General features: G+C 43.5%; 1 protein-coding gene across 8 annotated transcripts in view; it reads left to right on the forward strand.

The window, feature by feature from the left end:
- LOC142379739 (zinc finger protein 516-like) overlaps window positions 1–18,785 on the forward strand; it is a 50,087-nt gene that overhangs the window by 18,953 nt on the left and 12,349 nt on the right. For all 8 annotated transcript variants that reach the window (XM_075464961.1, XM_075464962.1, XM_075464964.1 and 5 more), the window contains 2 exons: window positions 10,329–12,591; window positions 15,978–17,381. In XM_075464961.1, the coding sequence (XP_075321076.1) occupies window positions 10,818–12,591; window positions 15,978–17,381 (3,178 nt within the window). In that variant the 5' untranslated portion in view covers window positions 10,329–10,817. The remainder of the gene's footprint in view (window positions 1–10,328; window positions 12,592–15,977; window positions 17,382–18,785) is intronic.

Genomic DNA, 18,785 nt, shown 5'->3' on the forward strand with positions numbered 1-18,785 from the left:
ACGATGCCGTTGGACATCTTTTATGCTAGTTTTTGTCGGATATACAATTTAAATGATCTATATTGTGCAAAGAGGAAATTATTTTTGGTGACCAAAACAAAAATCTTGCACTGAATCTTTGTTGAATCGCTGATTATTTCACGAGACATCACACATCCTTTCCCTCCTTAAGCACTGACAGAGATGGTTCAACACTTAATCCGCACCGTGGAGTACACAACAGCCAATAACACAATTTCTTTTTTTTTCTTCACCAACGGGTGAAATTGGATTTTCCTCAAACCTTACTGTTTGGAGTTGTTGATGTATCTTTATAATGCGTTTTTGTGGGGGATTTTTTTCCCTTGTTTTTTCTGTGTATGTTTGTACTTTAGATCAGTGTGTGAGCACTTTGCAACAACAACTGCCTGTTTGAGCCCACACACTCTTTTTGTACCAGAGCCATCAGGAGATTTCAGTGGAAACCCTCCCATCCTGCCTTTCAGTCTGTGTTAGTGTATTTGTATTTGTGTGTGTGTGTGTTTGTGTGCAGGCAACAAGAAAGATTCTAAAGCTAGATCTATTGCCCTTCTATGTTCTCATATCTGATCTTGACAACTCTGACAGTTTGTGTTCTTCAGATTTTGCCTCAAGGTAAAATCAGGTTTGAAAACAAGACACAAAGCAAGTAGATGAGTAGGCAAAGAATATTTCAGCACAAAGCTTCTTTTTTATTATCATCCCAAGGAAAAAAAAAAACATTGAGGGAGTCAATGCAACACTTCAGACTGGGCAGTTGTGCCATAAAAGCATGCATTGATGACATGTTACGTGGTGAAGAAGTGAGATGAGAGTCAGCAAAATCTATTTAGGTTTTTTCAGTAAAACACTGACCAATTTTTTGTACATCTGTGAAATAGCATGTATTTGAGATAATCAAATCGATCAACGCATCTTAAAATGTGGAGGGAAAACAATCCCCCCCATATGATGTCCTTTAATGAGTTCAAAAGTGAAAACTCTCTCTTTTTTTGTTGTCCTTATCAGCTGACAGTTTGGATGAATTCTTCCGCCGGTATTTCTGGGAAATGACAAGTGAGAGCAGTAGATTTTAACTGTTTAGTTTGTGAGTAAGCCGAATGGCAGTAACATTTGCATTACACTCATTTGCCGTTGTCTAATTAATGATCTGTGTGTTGGTAAACTCCTAACAGCTCAGGCATCTTGCCTCAACAAGCGGCAAAATGAAGCGGTGATATCTTAAAGTGTGACAGTTTGAGAGACCGGCGGCTGACGTTGAGGTTATTGGTCTAATTACACTTCAGAAAGACTGATTTAGGCTCAGCTGCAGAGGTTGTTCAGGGCAGCAGAGAGATGGCGGAAAGCACAGAGGAATGTGAGGAAGGCAATGAGAAGAGTGAAGAGTGGACAGCGGGGAGTTATGTGAAAATAGATGGAGGAGTTTCCGTTTAGATTTAAATCGAACGCTATTTTCACGAGTGGTTTTGCTTTTTGGTGTCGTCACTCCCGCCAAGTTGCACTTGCGTTCTTTTACAACCGTTTCTGCCCCAACCCTTACCGCCTCCATTTGCCTTCACTTTCAATACGCGAGAAAAATAGAAGGTTTTTTTTGTTTTTCTTTAGCTTTTTGGATCGATCTGATCGTCATCAATCTGATTTTTTTTTTTCAATTAAGCCCAGCTTTCTTTAAAATGGTAGTTGCTTTTGTCTACTGAACAGTTTGGCTCTGTTCTTAAAATGACTATCCATATAAGGAAAATGTGTAAAAAAAAAAAAAAAAAAAAAAAGACTCTTACATAAGAACATTTTGATCATCCTTACATCCAGTTCAGTAGTTTAGGCTTAAGATTTGGATTTAGGGGTTTGTGGTTGGATTATGATTGAGATTAAAGTTTGGCTAAAGTTAAGTGTCGAGGTTTTCAGCTTTTGAAACCAGCAATTTTGCATTTGAGGATCTCATCCTGTGAACTTTGTTGTTTGTGAACACTGAGGTAATTTAGTCGAGTTGCACAGTAGATCTCGGGACCATGCATATGTGTGTGAAGAATGCTGCTGTGTGCTCAGGAGCGGGGTGGGTGTAGTGAGCTCTTTGGGCAGGAGCACCCAGGGGTTAACGAGCGGTGTGAGAAAAACAGGCAGAGTTTGGGAAGGAGGGGGGAGGGAAGCATGCACGCACACCCACACATACACACACGCACACGCACACACATGCAAAAACACACACACACTTAAGTGAATCCCAGAGGAAGCTGGAGATGGTTTGGCCCCAGAGAGAAGGAAGTGCTTGTTGGCTTTAAATGCAACTAAATTATAGCAGCAGGTATTGCTCCACCTTGATCAGATGAATAAGAAAAAAACAATGAAAAAATCGAATACTCTGGATATTTCTGAAATTTGCTTTCAACAGATAAATAAGCTGTAGACACAGTGGCAGCCTTTATGTGTGTGTTTTTTACCCAGACTATCTTTTCATTTGTGTTTGCAGAAGCTCAACTATCCCAGAAAACATGTTACATGCTGCAACAGTCACATGATGCATACCAATCGTAGTGACAACCAATTTGTCTAAACCAGCATCTTTTTACAGTATTCTTACAGTAGTTTTTGTTGCTGTGTAGTGTATGCATTAAATTGGGCTTAAGGACGTCAATTTCTCCTCCTGACCCTTCCAGTAATCCCCCTAGCTTGGGCAGATCACCAAATGTGACATGACAGTATTGACCCAAACACCTGCTACTTCCTACGCACACAGACATAAACAGAGACCCGGTTGGCTCTCTTTTAACCAAAAGCCCTTCTCAGGCAAATAGAGTAAGCAGGCTGGATCCCCTCTCAGCCTTTTTTATCAAGGGGGGGAGTGTGAGGAGAGACAGACAGCGTGGACTCCCTCTATTGTTCTGGCTGGGTTTAAGGGATAGACGAGGGGGGTGCAGGGATTGAACCAGGGATAGGATGGGAAATGGAGACCCCAACAATGCCACAAAGCCCCCCACTGCTCTTCCTGCTTATGAGAATGACCTGCTCTGACAGAGCTGGGACTAAAGGGACAACTTTACTATAACTCCGCTCAGATCGGCCCCTAAAGTGGTCCCAGACATGATTAAAAATTGGACCTAATTAGGAGTATGGTCGGGAATCTAAAATTCCTAATAGAAACTGATACGAGAAGAACCATTACAGAGTACTTGACATAAAGGAATTACATTTAAAAAAAAAATCAATTGATGAATGTACCCAAAGAGAGGTCCTGGAAGATAGTTATGTAGGCTGTAGAATCCCCAATACTAGACTTCCATTTCACAAATAAAAAATGATCTTTGTCACAAGTGCTACGTACTACATTGCGCATCAAATAAATACATGAATAGCTAGCTAAAAAGTTGACAGACATTGACTATTGTCGCAAACCTTAAGCAATCTTTTGAAAAGCTGCAAAATAGGTTAAAGAATAATGAAAGGGAATCCCACTTTGAATTGGTTTGAATCGAGTAAACAAGGCTGCATAAAGTTGCCAGAAGGTGGCGGTATAGGCTACTGATAACGTAAGTAACCACAGATGAAGAAGAAGTTGCCCCCTCACCAGAAATTAGAACTCTTATTTCAATGTGGAAAAAAGACAACTGATACCGCGGTGGACATCCACAAGAGCTAAATTTAGTGAAAACGTCTTCAGGAATTACTGTCATCTCTTGGAATATCTGGGATATGATATCATAGATGCTTCTCATTCATGGGAGGTTGTTGGTTTCCAGACTCTTCACTGGAAACAGCTGTTGAGTCACATTATTTGAATCTTTTCCGAGTTAGACCCTGTTAGAAAAGTTGTTTCCATGTCTTCCGAGTCCTCGAGGCCAAAGCAAATGTCTACATTTATATATGCATGCATTTTTTTTCTTTCGATTTTTACCATCTGCTTTGTCGTATTTACAACTTTTACATTCTCATAAAAAAAAAATGCCTGAGCAAAGCCCAGCTGATGATTTATATGAGGAGGTTTCCTAGTAATACACAAACTGACATTTTGAGTTTAAACGTTCAGGCTGAAAATATTTTTGTTTTGTCAACACCATTTCGGAATCAATTTAGAATCAATAATGTTCCCAAAATGATTCCCAAAATGGGAGTAATTTCTGAGTTAAGCTTGACAGCAGTTCTAGCATTCAAAGCAGAACCGCTGTCAAGTTATGCCAAATTTCCTGATAGGTGTGTGCCTATGTTTTGACAAAGAGTCATCAGACTGTATGTTCTCTGTGTGTGTCCTTTGTGTGATGTTTTATTTTTTCTTATTTAGAGCTGAGGCAGAATCCGATATGAATGTGCATCAGTGTGCACGCCATACATGAGTCCAACATTCACTTTAGTCACTTTTTGTGCAGCTTTTCGCATCAGAACGGATGTTACTGAGGGAGCATTTATTACAAAATTGTGCTAAAACTGTCTTAAACATAAAGCTAATCCACATCAATGTGCATTTAGCTTCTAAAGGATTGTAGTTCCCCTGCATGCAAAAATGCATTCCTATCCACATGTGGTTAGATGTAAGTTTGTGAGAAACGCAGCACGGAGCACACACAGTACATATTGCAACACTATTAAAATAATCTACATGTTATCAATGGTATTTCTTTTTTTTGCTGTTCTTTGGATATCAATCTGTGTGACAAAAAGTTTGCAATAAGGTTTTTTTGTCTGTTTGGTAGCTGACACATTTGTCTCCCTAAAAAAAAAGGGGAAACAAATCTGTGTCTGTGTGTTTTTTACGAACAGCCTTTAGGTGTGTGTGTGTGTGTGTGTGTGTGGTGTCTTTCCAGCTGTGCTTTACTTTTCTCTCTTCATTGGGAGCATACAGCAGACCTCTTTGTCTGCTGGTTTCGAGCAGGGTAGGAGGTGAAGAGCAGTTTGTTCATAATGGATTATTGATTGGTCTGAGAATATACTGGCTCTGCACTGTGTGTGTGTGTGTGTGTGTGTGTGTGTGTGTGTGTGTTTAAGACTCCATACCATTCCCTCTGTCCCTCTGAGCACTGAATGTCTCCACTTTATGAACAACTGTACAGAGGATAGTGAGGTTTTTTTTGTAAAGTGCTCTCTGTATGTTATGCTCCATGAAGCAATATGTGTGTGTGCCTGCCTGCATGCATTGGTGTGTGAGCACCTCTCTGTATTGGCCGTTAAGCTTTCAATGCTGCCTGTATGAAACAGTGTTAAAAGCCCACAGTGTGCGTCTATAGACTTCCAAAAGATGTGTGTTGACAACATTAAAAGCCCCCTCTGTTTTCCTTCTTGATTCCTCAGTTCCCCTGCATGTATGCATGGGTTTGTGTGTTCATTCCAACACAAGGTCCACTCTTTATTTTTCCCCCCTGTGTTTTTTTTCTTTTTCTTTTTTTTTCTTCTTTAACCTCAAATTCTCGGCTCTGTGGCGCTGTGTGGGAGGGAAGCAGATCCGATCGCGGCTGAAGGATGTCCCGCACGAGAACGACCTGCAGTCATTACCAGTGATAAGGTGACGGTGTGAGTGAGTCAGTGCGTTATGAAAGCCAATCTCCACACCCTTGGGTACAGGAGATTTGTGTTCTGGCTGCCTCTGAGATGATTGCCATGATGAAGGCGCTTCCCGGTGGGATGACTGTTTTTGTCAGAGCGGAAAAAAAAACAGTAGGGCCTGTCATCCATTGAAAATCTCAGGACTGCTGTAGTCTGTTTTGTGTCCAAACGGGAACGTCCCTCTTTAAGCAGGAGCGGAATGTGGCCACGAGATGGGGCTGTTGAGAGAGCAATCTTTGTTTGCTTTGTTTTGTTGTGGTGTCACTGCTGAACTTTGCCGTATTAAAACTTTGTTTTTAGGTCTGGTTTGTGGGAGCACTACTGTGTGAAAAACAAACACAAAGGGAACTCTGTAAACAGGTTCTCTGCTGGCCTGCACGCACAGTTAAACACTGTTTCGAGAGTCACTCCAGATGTGGACCTCACAAGTCTCTGGAACAGAAATAGCCAGGCTGCTCTGTAAAGGCTCAATGGATGGGAAAATAAGAGCGGATTTCCTGCTCTTGCCCATTCTCTGCCGCTATGCTTCGGCGTTCAGAGAGCTGAAAAGAGAAGGCTGAGCATGCTCCGACGTAGGTGTGGGGGGGGGGGGGGGGGCAGTTTGTTTTTGTTTGACACAGCAGTCATTACCAGCTGAGTGTAGGCCTTCAGTCATTCCCAGCGACCCATGGAAGCGGCAGCTTTAAGTGTCCATAGACAGGCTATCGTCTTAAAAGGATGATCGTTCAATAGGAAATGTTTTGATCCGCATGCAGCGTTTAAACAATCACACACCACCATCTCCAGTTATCTCCAGTTTTAATAATTCTTTTTCAGTCCGCACACAAGAGAGAGAGAGAGATAGAGAGAGAGAGAGGTTAATTAGCTGAAGGATGTCAATGACAGTCAAGGTTTACAAAGTGGACTAGTATTTGTAGCTTGAGGAAAGATGGTGTTATTCTTGTCTTTTATAGAGCTTTGTGACTTCTTTCTTTTTTTATGACTTTGATTATTGGTCATTTTCCTCCTCTCACCTGGACAGTTTCCCCCTAAAGCCAATTTGTCTATTTTTTTTTTCTGGCCTCAGTGTTTGAGGAGCTTGCATTGTTTCCCTTCTGGTGGTTAATCTCATTACATTTCAATTTGTTCATGTGACTGTCTGGATGACAGGCTTACTGTTGAATTGTCTCAACCCCTCCCTGCCCTCCTGACCCTGAGTCAGCAAGACCATTTAATAGGAAATAAGATCATTATCCCTGTTTTTAACACCAGAAAGAAGAGACTACTAAGCATAAGATGGAGCAGATGGAGGTTGCCTATTCACTGGCTTTGTTTTCTGAATTTTGCTCTTTATATGTACACCCTCACCAGACTGTTTTTCATGTTAATTGATTGATAAAAGACTGTTTATGGCTATTTGTAATCTTTCTATTTAAGATTCTGGGTAATAATGCACTTTGTAGTTTAAATCGTATGAGAATATCTCCTGTTGGTGGCAATGAGCTTTGCACACGAAGAATTAATATGGTGTCTCACTGTCAACATAATAAAAAATTGACGTATAAAACAGTATATATTTCATATGATAGCGCTTCATATGCACAGACTGAAAGTAAATCCCGTGTTCTCCCACATGCTGTTTCAACAGCCTTGCTAGTGGCCCTGTGAGACAGTACAGGACAGCATACATACTCAGTGTTCAGCAGATGTAATCTTATTTCATTTTCCCTGTGTTAGCCATAGGGAGAGAAAAAAAAGAAAGATAATGTTAATACTCGTACTGGATTTGATTGAAAACCTTGAAAACTGCACATCTATAGGGTAGCAGCTTGCCAGTCACGGTGCAGCCCTGCCTTGAACCGTCGTTCACTTTATTGTCCATTTCCCTCTAAATTGCTGTTCACAGTGTGGACACCATGTTCTATTATAGAAGACCTCAATAACTGATCAGATAATAAGTACTGTAGATTTTTCATAAACATGGATACAGACTGATTTCTATTTGCAGCCACAGGAATTGCGACCTGCTTGCCATTAAATGGAATATATATTTAAGGCACTTCCTCTTTGATTTCTTTCTTCAGAATGAAGATGATGTCGGTTTGTGGTGTTAGCATGCTAGTAGTTGCTGCTTATGATCAAATATTAAAGGGATACTTGATATTTTTTTGAAGTTGTGTTGAGGGTTGTGTGTATGAGTTGCCAGCGATTTGCGGGCAGTAGACAGCTTTCAGACGGCTCTGAGTTTGCAGAGTCAGGGTTTTTTTCCTGACAGGCCGGCTAAAGCTGAAAACTTCTGAGAACGGGAGCACATTGTGCACCATCTAAAACAACTCAAACCTAAAAATATTCATAGCGGCTCAAATGAGCACTACCTGGTGAATTCTTCTTAGAAAGGTGATATATAAGTGCATTTTTTGTTGGCTGCTATTCACTCACAATGTTTGAAGAAAAAAGACAGAAAAACGTTTGAACAACAGCAGCTTTTTAGTGAATTTAGCTGGGACAGAACTTCGCGTGGAGTGCCTGTGCCTATTTGAATCTAGTTTAGCGTTTATAAGCGGGAGCCAACTGATTTTCCAGGTGTGTTAATCAGACTCTCAGAGATTTGATTTTGTACGATTTTGGTGGGCAGACTTGTTTACACGTATTTTAAAAGTTTGATTTTGGTTGGATTAAAGCAATTTTTTTTTCTTTCTAGTGTCATGTAAACATGCTCAATGACTACTCATAAGTACTACAAAAAAATGAAAAAAAAAAAGCCAAAATAGAGTATGAGTCCTTAAAATATAGCTTCCAATGCCTGAACCAATTTCCTTCAACAGTTAAGACGAGCAAAATCTCAAATGTGAACCTCAAGGCAATGCAAGAGGAAAACTTTGAAACATTTGGAGATATCCTTGAAGTGCCATTACTGTCTGCCCAACTTCGCAACTGTCTGTCTAGTCTAGTTCATGTTGAGCTATTTCACAGGATAAACAAGGACTTTGGAAAGTCAGGGTCCCAGCAAAGTTATCAAGGTTATTCCTTTTGAGGCAATGAATATATGCAGGAAATCTGAATGCAGATGATCTAACAGTGATTGCAAATACGGACCAAAGTCGATGGACAGGCTAACCGACTGAATGATATTTTCCCGTCTCTAGAGCCCTTTTCTTAAGACTGACAGTATCTTTAAAGGAATCCTAACCCTTTTTTTAATACAAAAAGGAAGCCATTATCTTTTTTAAAATAATTTTGGACAGTAGGAGGTACATTTGAAAATAGACATTGTTTTGAATAAATATCAGCCATAGTTGTAGTCCTGGCTGGAGTAGTTCTTGACTTCTGGAAGCCTGAGCTTATTAAGCCCTCCAGGAAATAGCACGGTGAGCCATTGAGGCTGATTTCAATAGCCTAAATCATTCTGGATAGATACGGTGCTCAGATGCAAGGTAGTCATTTTCAGCACACAAGTTTAAGACATATGATTGTTCTTGCGCTAACTTCCCTTCTCCACCGCCTTATCCTTTTATGATAATGATCAATTATCCACTTGTAATTAGAGCCTGGCAGTATCTCAGCTTATGGGCTCTGACACTCCATGTAATAGCCTGTAATAATGTTGTCAGTCACATTTCATATAGTCCACACGCAAAGGCAGGCTTTGTTTGGAAATTTCTTTTCATGCTCTACGAGTTTTGCGATGGGATTTTAGATGTTGATTCTATTTTTACACATTAAAATGGGTTCTTTTGATCAACAAAGCTGTTACAATTGAAGCTTTATTGAGTTGGAAAAGAATTGCAATGTACACTATTTGCAGCGCAGCACAACTAAATGTACAAATCACTGTGTGAGTTTGAGGTTTCAAAACAACAGCAGCAGCGCAGAAACTGTTAGCACAGGTTTTCCAGCCACTCAGAATGATGCACGTGGCAAGAAATTAGTCAACACGGTTGAAGCTCGTGTGTCTCTTTTTTATCTCGATCTCGCTTTCGCTTTATGTTTTACTCGCTTCTTGACCCCATTCAACTCGCGTTTGAGAAACAGAGCAAAGCAAACTGTCTGAAGAGCCACTTCCTGTTGTGTACTTAAGATCCCTGTCATGTGATAGTGTCAGTTGAGGCGGGTGCGTGAGGCCTCTATGGGGAGGGAATATGGTGGCACTGCTGATCTTGCTGATGTGAACACGACTACCCCCTCAACTACCACCCTGATTGTGTAAAGTGTCGACTCAGCCGCTGTGGCATCACATCCCCCCTGGCCCTGCACTGCTCAGGCACAATCACAACGCAAACACACACACGCACACACACATGCGTGTACACGAATAGTAGTGGAACTCAGTGCCAAGTAGAACATTCTATGTAGCCTCTGCACATGGTTATAACCCACCTACACTCAGTTTTACTGACACATGCCATGGTGCTGTGTTTTACCTGTTAATCGAGCAGAGTATATATAAGTTGACATACTTGGTTTTGAATATGTAGCTCACTAATTTTAACCTAAGGTTATAAAGTACATTAATAGAATATATTAGCCTTAGCTATAAAACTGTAAATTTATGTTCTAAAAATGCAATCCTAAATGCTCTTTACCCAACAATGATCACCCAGCTTAAGTCCCTGTTCACATACGTCTTAGATCATTTTAACATTAGTGGATAAGCTTTCAGATCTACCTTGTGACCCTGTTCAGTCCACCTACCTCAGCTGCGTAGTCAAACTGTCAATGTTGCTGAAACAAGGGAAGTGTTTTTCAGTTTAAAAAAATGCAGATTAACCAACATGTTCCCTGTGTCTTCTTTCACTCTTTAGGTCCCGTCTTCGAGAACTCAATGTGATGTGACCAGGAAGCTCGTGAGATACTTCCAAACTGAGCGTGAGGAAGCCAGTTAAATGAGGACCAGAAGTGAGGTGGATGAGTTGCTCTGATGCAAAGACCTCTTACAAATCCACTCGACTCCGATGACGATGACTCAAAGCTGATTGTTCACCCTATTCTTGCAAAGAGATTAAATCTCAGTTATTTATTGAACGCTAAGTGGATTTTAGCCGGAAAAAGCAGATGACACATTGCTCCTTATGGTTTGAGTTGCTGAGGAGTGTGGCTCCTGTGAGTGGACTTTGCTGAAATCAGCTGCTCTAGAAGCAGGTTGATCACTGAATGATTGAAGGCAGAAAAAAGTTTAGGTGACCAGCCGAGGCACAGAAGACGTCCCTCGATGTTCGGCTGCAGATAGCAGAAGTTTTAAATGTTTTTAAGCTTGTGAAGGGCCAGGTACACACTGTGGCTTCATTTATACCATGAATCCCAGAGACAGTGTTGACGTAATGGAGACCCAGGCAGGAGGCCAGAAGGAAAAGCTGATTGGAGAGAAGGCAAATCCCGATAATGGTAATGATATTGAGGGTGAGGATGACAAAATCCCCGGGGCTTTCAACTGCAACATCTGTGGACGCAGCTTTCCTTTCCTTAGTTCTTTGTCGCAGCACATGAGACGTCACACGGGTGCACGTCCTTACAAATGTCCCTACTGTGACCACAGGGCCTCTCAGAAGGGCAACCTCAAAGTCCACATTCGCAGCCACAAACTGGATACGCTATCTACCCACCACTCCAATGACGACGAAGAGGGTGGAGCAGAAGAAGAAGAGATGAGGGTTTCGGAAGGCCTCGATGGAGGTACCAGTCCGACTAAGAGCAGCTCTGCCTGTAACAAGATGATCAACGGGGATTCTGCCGAGGACAGTCGGAGGAAAGTGCCTGCACGGAGTTTGAAAAGGGAAAAGTCTGTCACCAACCAGAGGCCCTACTGTTGCCGCCTTTGTGGCTACGAGGCCCAGCGGGAGGACCAACTCCTCAGCCACATCGAAAAGGTCCACATAACGGCAGACGCAGAAGAGGAAGCCGTCACTGTGAAGGAAGAGGTTGTGACTGAACCTGATGTCATTCAGCCCCAGAGCGACGGGAGCTTCCCCTGTGAGACCTGTGGCCAGGTTTTCACCCAAGCCTGGTTTTTGAAGTCACACATGAAGAAGCATGCAGGAATACTGGACCACTGTTGTCGAATTTGCGGGAGAAGGTTTCGTGAAGCGTGGTTTCTCAAATCTCATATGAAAACGCACAACACCAAATCCAGGTCTCGGTCAAAAGCAGATTCGGCTGAGCATCCGGCCACCATCAATGATGTAGCCCAGGATCCTGAGGTCGTTACTTGCTCTGTTACATCTGTCTATCAGATGTGTTCCAAATGTGGGAACCTTTTTCACAACAGAGAGAGCCTGAGAGCCCATGATAAAGTTCACAGTCCCGGCTATGGCAGCAAATCGCCAATCCAGTGCAGGCCAAGTGATGACGAGGACTCACCAGCTGCTAAGAGACGTTTCCTTGACTACTTTAACCTCCACTCTGTTGAGGGAAAGACCCTGGATGAAGAGGGGAACAGTGAGAAAGAGATTGTAGGTCAAAGAATTCCAGAGCTAGATCCGGTTTGCAGCTACCAGGCCTGGCAGTTAGCCACTAAAGGAAGGGTTGTGGAGCCAGTGGAGCCGAGTTACAAGGCCTCCTACGGGGGAGGAAGTATGGGGGAGGAGGCCCTTACTGGAGCTGCCGTTGTTTTTGAGAAGGAGAGCAGCAGTTATGTCCTTCAAGGTCAAGAGAAGCGCAGCTCAGGCAGGCGCAGCAGCTCTGGATTGGGAAGCCACGCTTCTTCAGGGTACTGGACACCGGAGAGCCTCAGCGACTCTGAGTACCAACCGTCGTGTCGTCAGGACAGGCGGCGATCATCCCAGTCACAATCTTCCTCCAAGGGCAATGAGTGCTTTGAGTGCGGGAAGGTGTTTCGCAGTCGTCACCAGATGATCGTCCACCAGCGGGTCCACAGGAAGGATGGACGCAGGGCATCTGTTGGAGAAAAGGAAAGAACCTCAAGAGATGACCGATGGGGCTCCACCAGTGATCCAGAGTCTGGCTCACCCAGCCGACCCAGCACCCCGGGGTACGGAGACTCTCCACCCGCCTCCACCCTTGGAGACCAGGCCTCTGAGATGGGTACCTCAAACTCTGGAGAGCTTGCAGGTTAGGCAACAATTTTCATTCTCTAAAGGTCTTATCTTGGGTTTTTTCCTCATACAGCAGCCATTTCCATCTAACAAGTATTAAAAATGAAGAAATATACGATTATTGTACTATTGCAATCATTCAGATGCACTTTTAAAGTAAACTCATGGAGGGAAAAATGTACGCCTTCTTGCAAGTTTTTATGTATAAAAACAAAACATCAGTGTCAATATTTATTATTACAAAAACTAAACCAAAACTGTCCCCCCTCACGGCTTCCATAGGAGTTAAGAGGGTAAGTAGCAGCCAGCTGCTGCTAATCAGATACACTTCAAGAACTGGTCATCATCATTAAGTGGGAGCACCTCTAGAAAAGCAGAGTTTTTGGCAATTTGATGGTCTGAGCATTCAGGAGTGTGTTAACACGATGCCCAGAAGGAAAAACTTCAACAATGATCTAAAAGAAAGAAACGTCGCTGCCTATCAATCTGGTGTCCATTATTTCTATGGTAAAAAAAAAGAAGATTTTTCCCTTAAGTGGAAAACGTTCTACACAGCTGTGGGTCTTCTCATCAGTGGACGTCTCAGCAGGTTCAACCCAAGGTCAGATGTGCAATGCTCAGTGAAACGGGGGGGGTTCAAAGGTTCAAGTTCGGCTTGTTTGGAAAGGTTGTTGCAGAGAGCCTCTTCTGAAATAAAATAACGGCACAATGTTATATATCACATGACGTCCATCTGAAGTTCTGTTTACTCAATTTCAGGACCTGATGCGAACTAGATGATTTTACATTTTATTGTGTCCTGATATGTAAAACCTTAGACTTGAAAGAGGGTGTAACTCTACTAATAGAATATTTTATGCACTCTCGGTTTCCCCAATTTGACGAGGAGAACGATAACGGTTCAGCACTGAGCAGTCTTCAGCAGTCTTTAAGGGTACTGGCTGAACTTTGGAGCATAAGCCTCTGGGTAAATCTAGTTGCAGAAACCCTTTTTTGCAGGCATTGTAGTGGCAGAAAGACTGTAGCCCTCTTCGAGCCTCAAAGAGGGCTACAGTCGTAAACATCTGTTGATGAAATGTGCTTTGTGAAGGAGCAGCTCCCGGATGCATCATGGAGTGGGAACTGGAGCCACCATGTGGCAAAATGTCAAAACAACAAGTGTGGGAGTAATGGTGTAAAAGAATGTTGTTTACAAATTCTATCAAATTAATTATGTAAGCTTATAATATAGTATTAAGACATCATTATAAGATATGATCCAGCAGTTAAGTTGATGAAAACGTTAATCCTTCCGGTGGAATGTCAGCTGTGCAAAGGGGGCATTTTTGGAATGCCTATCATTTTTTTTTTTCACCTTCACAACCAATAAACACTGCAGAGAGAAAGAGAGAGAGAAAGAACCACCCATGCAAAAGCACCCACAGTCATGACTGTATGTTCAACATATGAGAGCTTGCTTGGTTTTTTTTTTTTTCCTGATCTAGAAAACTGAGCCGACGCAGGTCGGGATAGTAGAAAACAAACAGTTGTAGTGACTGTTTCCATTCTTCCTGGTTAGCACAGACACTCAAAAAATAACAGCAGCATTTCTTCAGGCCTGATCGAGCTGTGTGCTATTTCAGGTCTTCCTGTCTCAGGAAACTCATCCCCCACAACCCCCCCCACAATTTCTGTTTTCTGAATATGTTTTTTGCTCTCTTTTATATAATGTCTTAAGCACACAGATGTGTTTTTTTTCCTGCTTTACTTTAAGCTGCTAGTGTTGGTTATTTTGTGGTAAACAAAGTGTCATGATTGAAATAATCAAAGGATAGTGCTGACTGGTACACTTTGTTCCAGTAAATGAAGTGTAGAAAGTTGACTGTCTCCTTATCAAAGACACTCAGGCTTCTGGTTTCTTTAATTTAGAATATATTAGAAATACTCAATATTGATAAATGTATCGATTTCAGCGACAAACCCAATTTGAATAAAGGAAAAAGAACATTGAGGTCTTTAAATCGCTCTTAGTCTGACTCCTACCCTGAGACCAGTTTGCCATAGGAGACCCGACCAGGGGCTAACGCCCCACACAACACAGCTCAGCATTTACCCAAAGAATTATCTTGTGAAGAAGTGAAGGGCAGCATCCATCCATCCATTACCTTTTCTTGTCACCTTTCTTTCTCATGCCCCCGCTGACTCTTTACTAATCTCTCAGGTTACCTCCTGTGACACTTCTACTGTCACTCATGCAGTCTTCTTAGCACTGAGCCACCCAGACTGCCTGATATCTGAGGGACTGGCTATTTATAGTGTCACCTCCCAATGGAGGATGTGCTGGCAGTGGGCAAAAGATGCACCCAGAGGACACTCCCAAATACTAGCTACATTTTGAAGGGTGCAGATGATTTTGATCAGTGATAAAAGTGCTCCAAATGACTGGAGAAAAGTTTTCAGTTTGAAGCTGTTAACAGAAAGACAGTTACAGTGACTGAAGAGTAAGATAATCGGCCTGGTTAACAGAGCTTATCAGTCTTGCCACCGTGCTTAGAGTTGGTCGGTGTTGCCAACAGGAAGCCAAATGAATAACAGATGGTATGCTACTGCTGTTATTGTGAAAACAAAGCAAGCTTATGGAGAGTTGAAGAGCTGGGTAGCTCTTTATGAGTAAAGAGCTATTTCTACCACTATAGGTAGAATTTCTACTGAAGTTTCTACTTTTTACTGGTGCTCGTGGTCTCTTAATTCTTGGACACATGGGGAAGTAAGTTTACCAGTGATGGTGAAATTCTCTTGCAAAGTTAGGTTACTGTCGCCACCTTGTGGAGAACGTAAAAAGCTGCACCTCAGAAGCAAACAATGCTGGTCCAGTACAGTTAATATGTGTACAAACTAATTCAGTCTTAAAATCACACATTTTTTCACTGTTTGGTTTTCAGCTTTCTATTTCTTTTATGCTTTCCATATTCGAGTCTGTAATAATTTTTGATTCAGTGTCACACCATATGGATCTTGGGACAGCCTAACATTTGCCATAGATAACTAAAACCTCGGATAAAATCCTCTGAACACAACCCTCACAGAAGTACTAGTTATTATGGTTATTGTGTGTCTTTGAACAATCAAAACCTTGAGGCAACACTACAATATGATTTACTTATCTATTGATAGTTGTAATTTATTAACTCTTCATACACAGTGGACTCTTTTATGGTCCAGTTTGTTCAAATGTAAAATGAAAATAGAGGACATTGGAAAACGGACCAATACTGCCACCTGGTGGCAGGATACCAGAGCTACATCCTGATGAAACAACACAAATGCTGTAGACTTGATTGAAATATTAAGCTCTGGATTAGTTAGCAGATTTGTCCTTTGCAGTCATTGACCTTTATGTTGCCATTCCTTTTGTCCCTTCAGATATGAAGCCTTACATCTGCAGCCTGTGTGACTTTGCCACCACAGAGTCACAGGCCTATTTGACCCATGTTCGGGTCCAACACCCGGCTGCCTCCAAAGAGAGACCCTGCTCCATTCCTAGCCCCGGCTCTGGCATGGACAGGGCAACGTCCAGTGGCTTTCCCAAACTCAAGAAGGCTTTTATGCAGGGTCTGAACACCGCTGCATCCCCTCACGCTTATCTCTCAGCTCGTTCCTCTTCACATGATCAGACCGTGATCCCTATGGATCTCTGTGTGAGGGCTGAGGGCATCAGGGGCATAGCCTCCTCAACTCTGGATAAGAAAACCCTCCCTAACCACAAGTGCTCCTTCTGCTCTCACTCCACCCGCTACCCCGAGGTGCTCTGGATGCACCAGACTGTGGCTCACCGCATCAACAGCAGTAGCTCCAATCTGGCTCCGAAATGGGCTCTTAAAAACAATTCAAAGAGCTCCAAAGACAGCTTGTTGTCCTCTAGGAGACGCACTGGACCTCCACCAGTCTTGGAAGGGAAGGAGTGTCAACCACTGCCTCCTCTGATGCGTACCCAACGTACGCAACCTCCAACCTCCCCCGGGGAAGTCCAAAAGAAGAGCAGGCCAGCCAGTCAAGCAGCCAGTCATGCAGCCAGTCAAGCAGCCAGTCATGCAGCCACTGGATCGTCTTCTTCTGCCCCCTGCACCTCATCCTCGAGGGGTTCCTCATCCACATCAAGCAGCCAAACAGGGAGAGCCCCTGTACGGCCAGCCAGCAGCAGCAGCAGAAGCAGCAGCAGCAGCAGCAGCAGCAGCAGCATCATCAAGCACACAGATGAGCAGAGTCATCGCTTCAGACCCAAAGTTGATATGCACCCTCGGGGTAGCTCCCTAACATCCTCTAGCTCCTTGGAGAAGAACACTGGGAGCCTCTCACGTTCGTCGACCCCAAGCCTCAGCGCTGCTTCAGCTTCCAGGATGGCCGACCGCTACCTGATGCCTCAGGAGGGTCTGGGCTTCATGCTGTCCAGCAAACACGGCCTGGCAGAGTACAGCCGATCCCGGGGCTCCCCTCACCAGCCACTTCCCAAATCCCACAGCCAGGGTCGTGCTAACACTTCAAGGCCCAGCGCCATCACCCACAGTTCAACCGCAACGCACAACTACGGAGCCTCCCAGGCACGGGGAGGCCCTCTGCAGAATTCCTCGTCCCCCTCCCCTTCCTCCACCTCCTCCTCCTCTTCTTCAATACCTGTAGAAGGTCATGGAGATGTGAAACAGGAGCCAATCACGGAGACACCAGAGATGCCAACTGACATCCTAAGCTTTCTGAAAAACTACAGCCCACACGAACTGGCTGCCCTTTACCACCGCTGGGGCGCAGCCAATGCCATGTTGGATCCCACAGGTAGGAAGCAGTTTTCGGCCTTAACTGATTTACACATGTGATTTTGAAAATGACTTGTAATACCATTCAGAATTGGCGGTTTTGTGTGTTTATATTAAGAAAAATAGCTCATCAAGTTACTTGCAAAGTGTTCATACCTATTAAACAGCTTTTCCCTTCCTAATATCCCTTTCCTCTTCTAGTTTTTTAAGCTGTTTTGAGCAACACCGATACCAGTAGTCACTTAGATCAGCACTTAATGTTTGATCTAGTGTGTGTACCCTCTCTCATGAGCTCCAAGTTAACACCTGGCATATGGTGCTTGACGGTTAGATACAGTTCTCCATAACGATGAGGGTTTAAATAATTAAGAGGAGATCCAATGAATGAACACCCGTGTGTGCTTTCAAGTTTCCGAGGTTGCAGTGTCTTTGTCCTTATGTGCTTGCGTTTTTAGATGCAAAGGGAGTTTGTATTTGTATATTTGTTTATTCATTTCATTTTTTTTTTTTTTTTACCGTGAAAGATGTGAGAGAAACCTTTGCCGCTCTCAGGTCTGTGAGGCATGTCTGGTCTCCAGCTCCACTCTCCCAGAAAGCTGTCACAAACTGTTTAGATCACGGCTCTGCCTGACGAGAGGCTCGCACAGATGCGAATGGAGTGAGGGGGGGGGGAAATAAATAAATCCCGGACAGAGAGGGGAAACGGAAGAGGCTAAGAGAGAGATGAGATGGAATAATTACCCCACCAGCTGCTTTGGAAATGGTCATTACCGAACATCCGTATTATTTGCCCATTTTCTGTCGTGTGTCTGAGGTCAAGTGGGGCTGTATGGAGCCAGGGGTCAAAGACAACAGCCCCAGAGCAGACGGATGACATCGCTGTCACCCGTCCAGGCGCATATCGTCACGATCTGCCTTAGCCCTTTGAGTCACATGCTATAAAGTGACCTTTTTTGAGCAACTGAGTATTTCTCCCATTTCTCTCTTTAATATGTGCGCCAGTGTGTGTTGGTGCTGCTTGTGTTTTCCGTCCAGCTCTGTCTTGTCTTTCATTAGTGCATCAGTGAGAAGGGCTGGCGGCCCAGAGTGGAAGTAGAGTATCCAGAGGCCAGCAGCCGGCCTGCCAGAGACACTCTCTGTCACCTCTTCCACCTCCCTGTCCTCCTTGTTCCTGCTGCGCCCCCCTCCTCCAGCCTCCCCGTCCATGCTCATGCACAGACACACACAAGCATACACATACAACCAGTTGGCACTGCACAGGTGTATGCCAGCCCGTGTGCATGGGGTGTTGATCTGTCTACTGGGGTTTTGGGCGGAAAACTCCCCCTCCTACATCCCTCGCCGAAAGCACCCCCAAACCCCCAGGCCTGTTTTCTGTCAGCAAGAGAGGTCAGAGGAGTGTGTGTGTGTGTGTGTGTGTGTG

This window comes from Odontesthes bonariensis, chromosome 5 (genome assembly GCF_027942865.1).
Source record: "Odontesthes bonariensis isolate fOdoBon6 chromosome 5, fOdoBon6.hap1, whole genome shotgun sequence".
NCBI classification, from domain to species: domain Eukaryota; kingdom Metazoa; phylum Chordata; class Actinopteri; order Atheriniformes; family Atherinopsidae; genus Odontesthes; species Odontesthes bonariensis.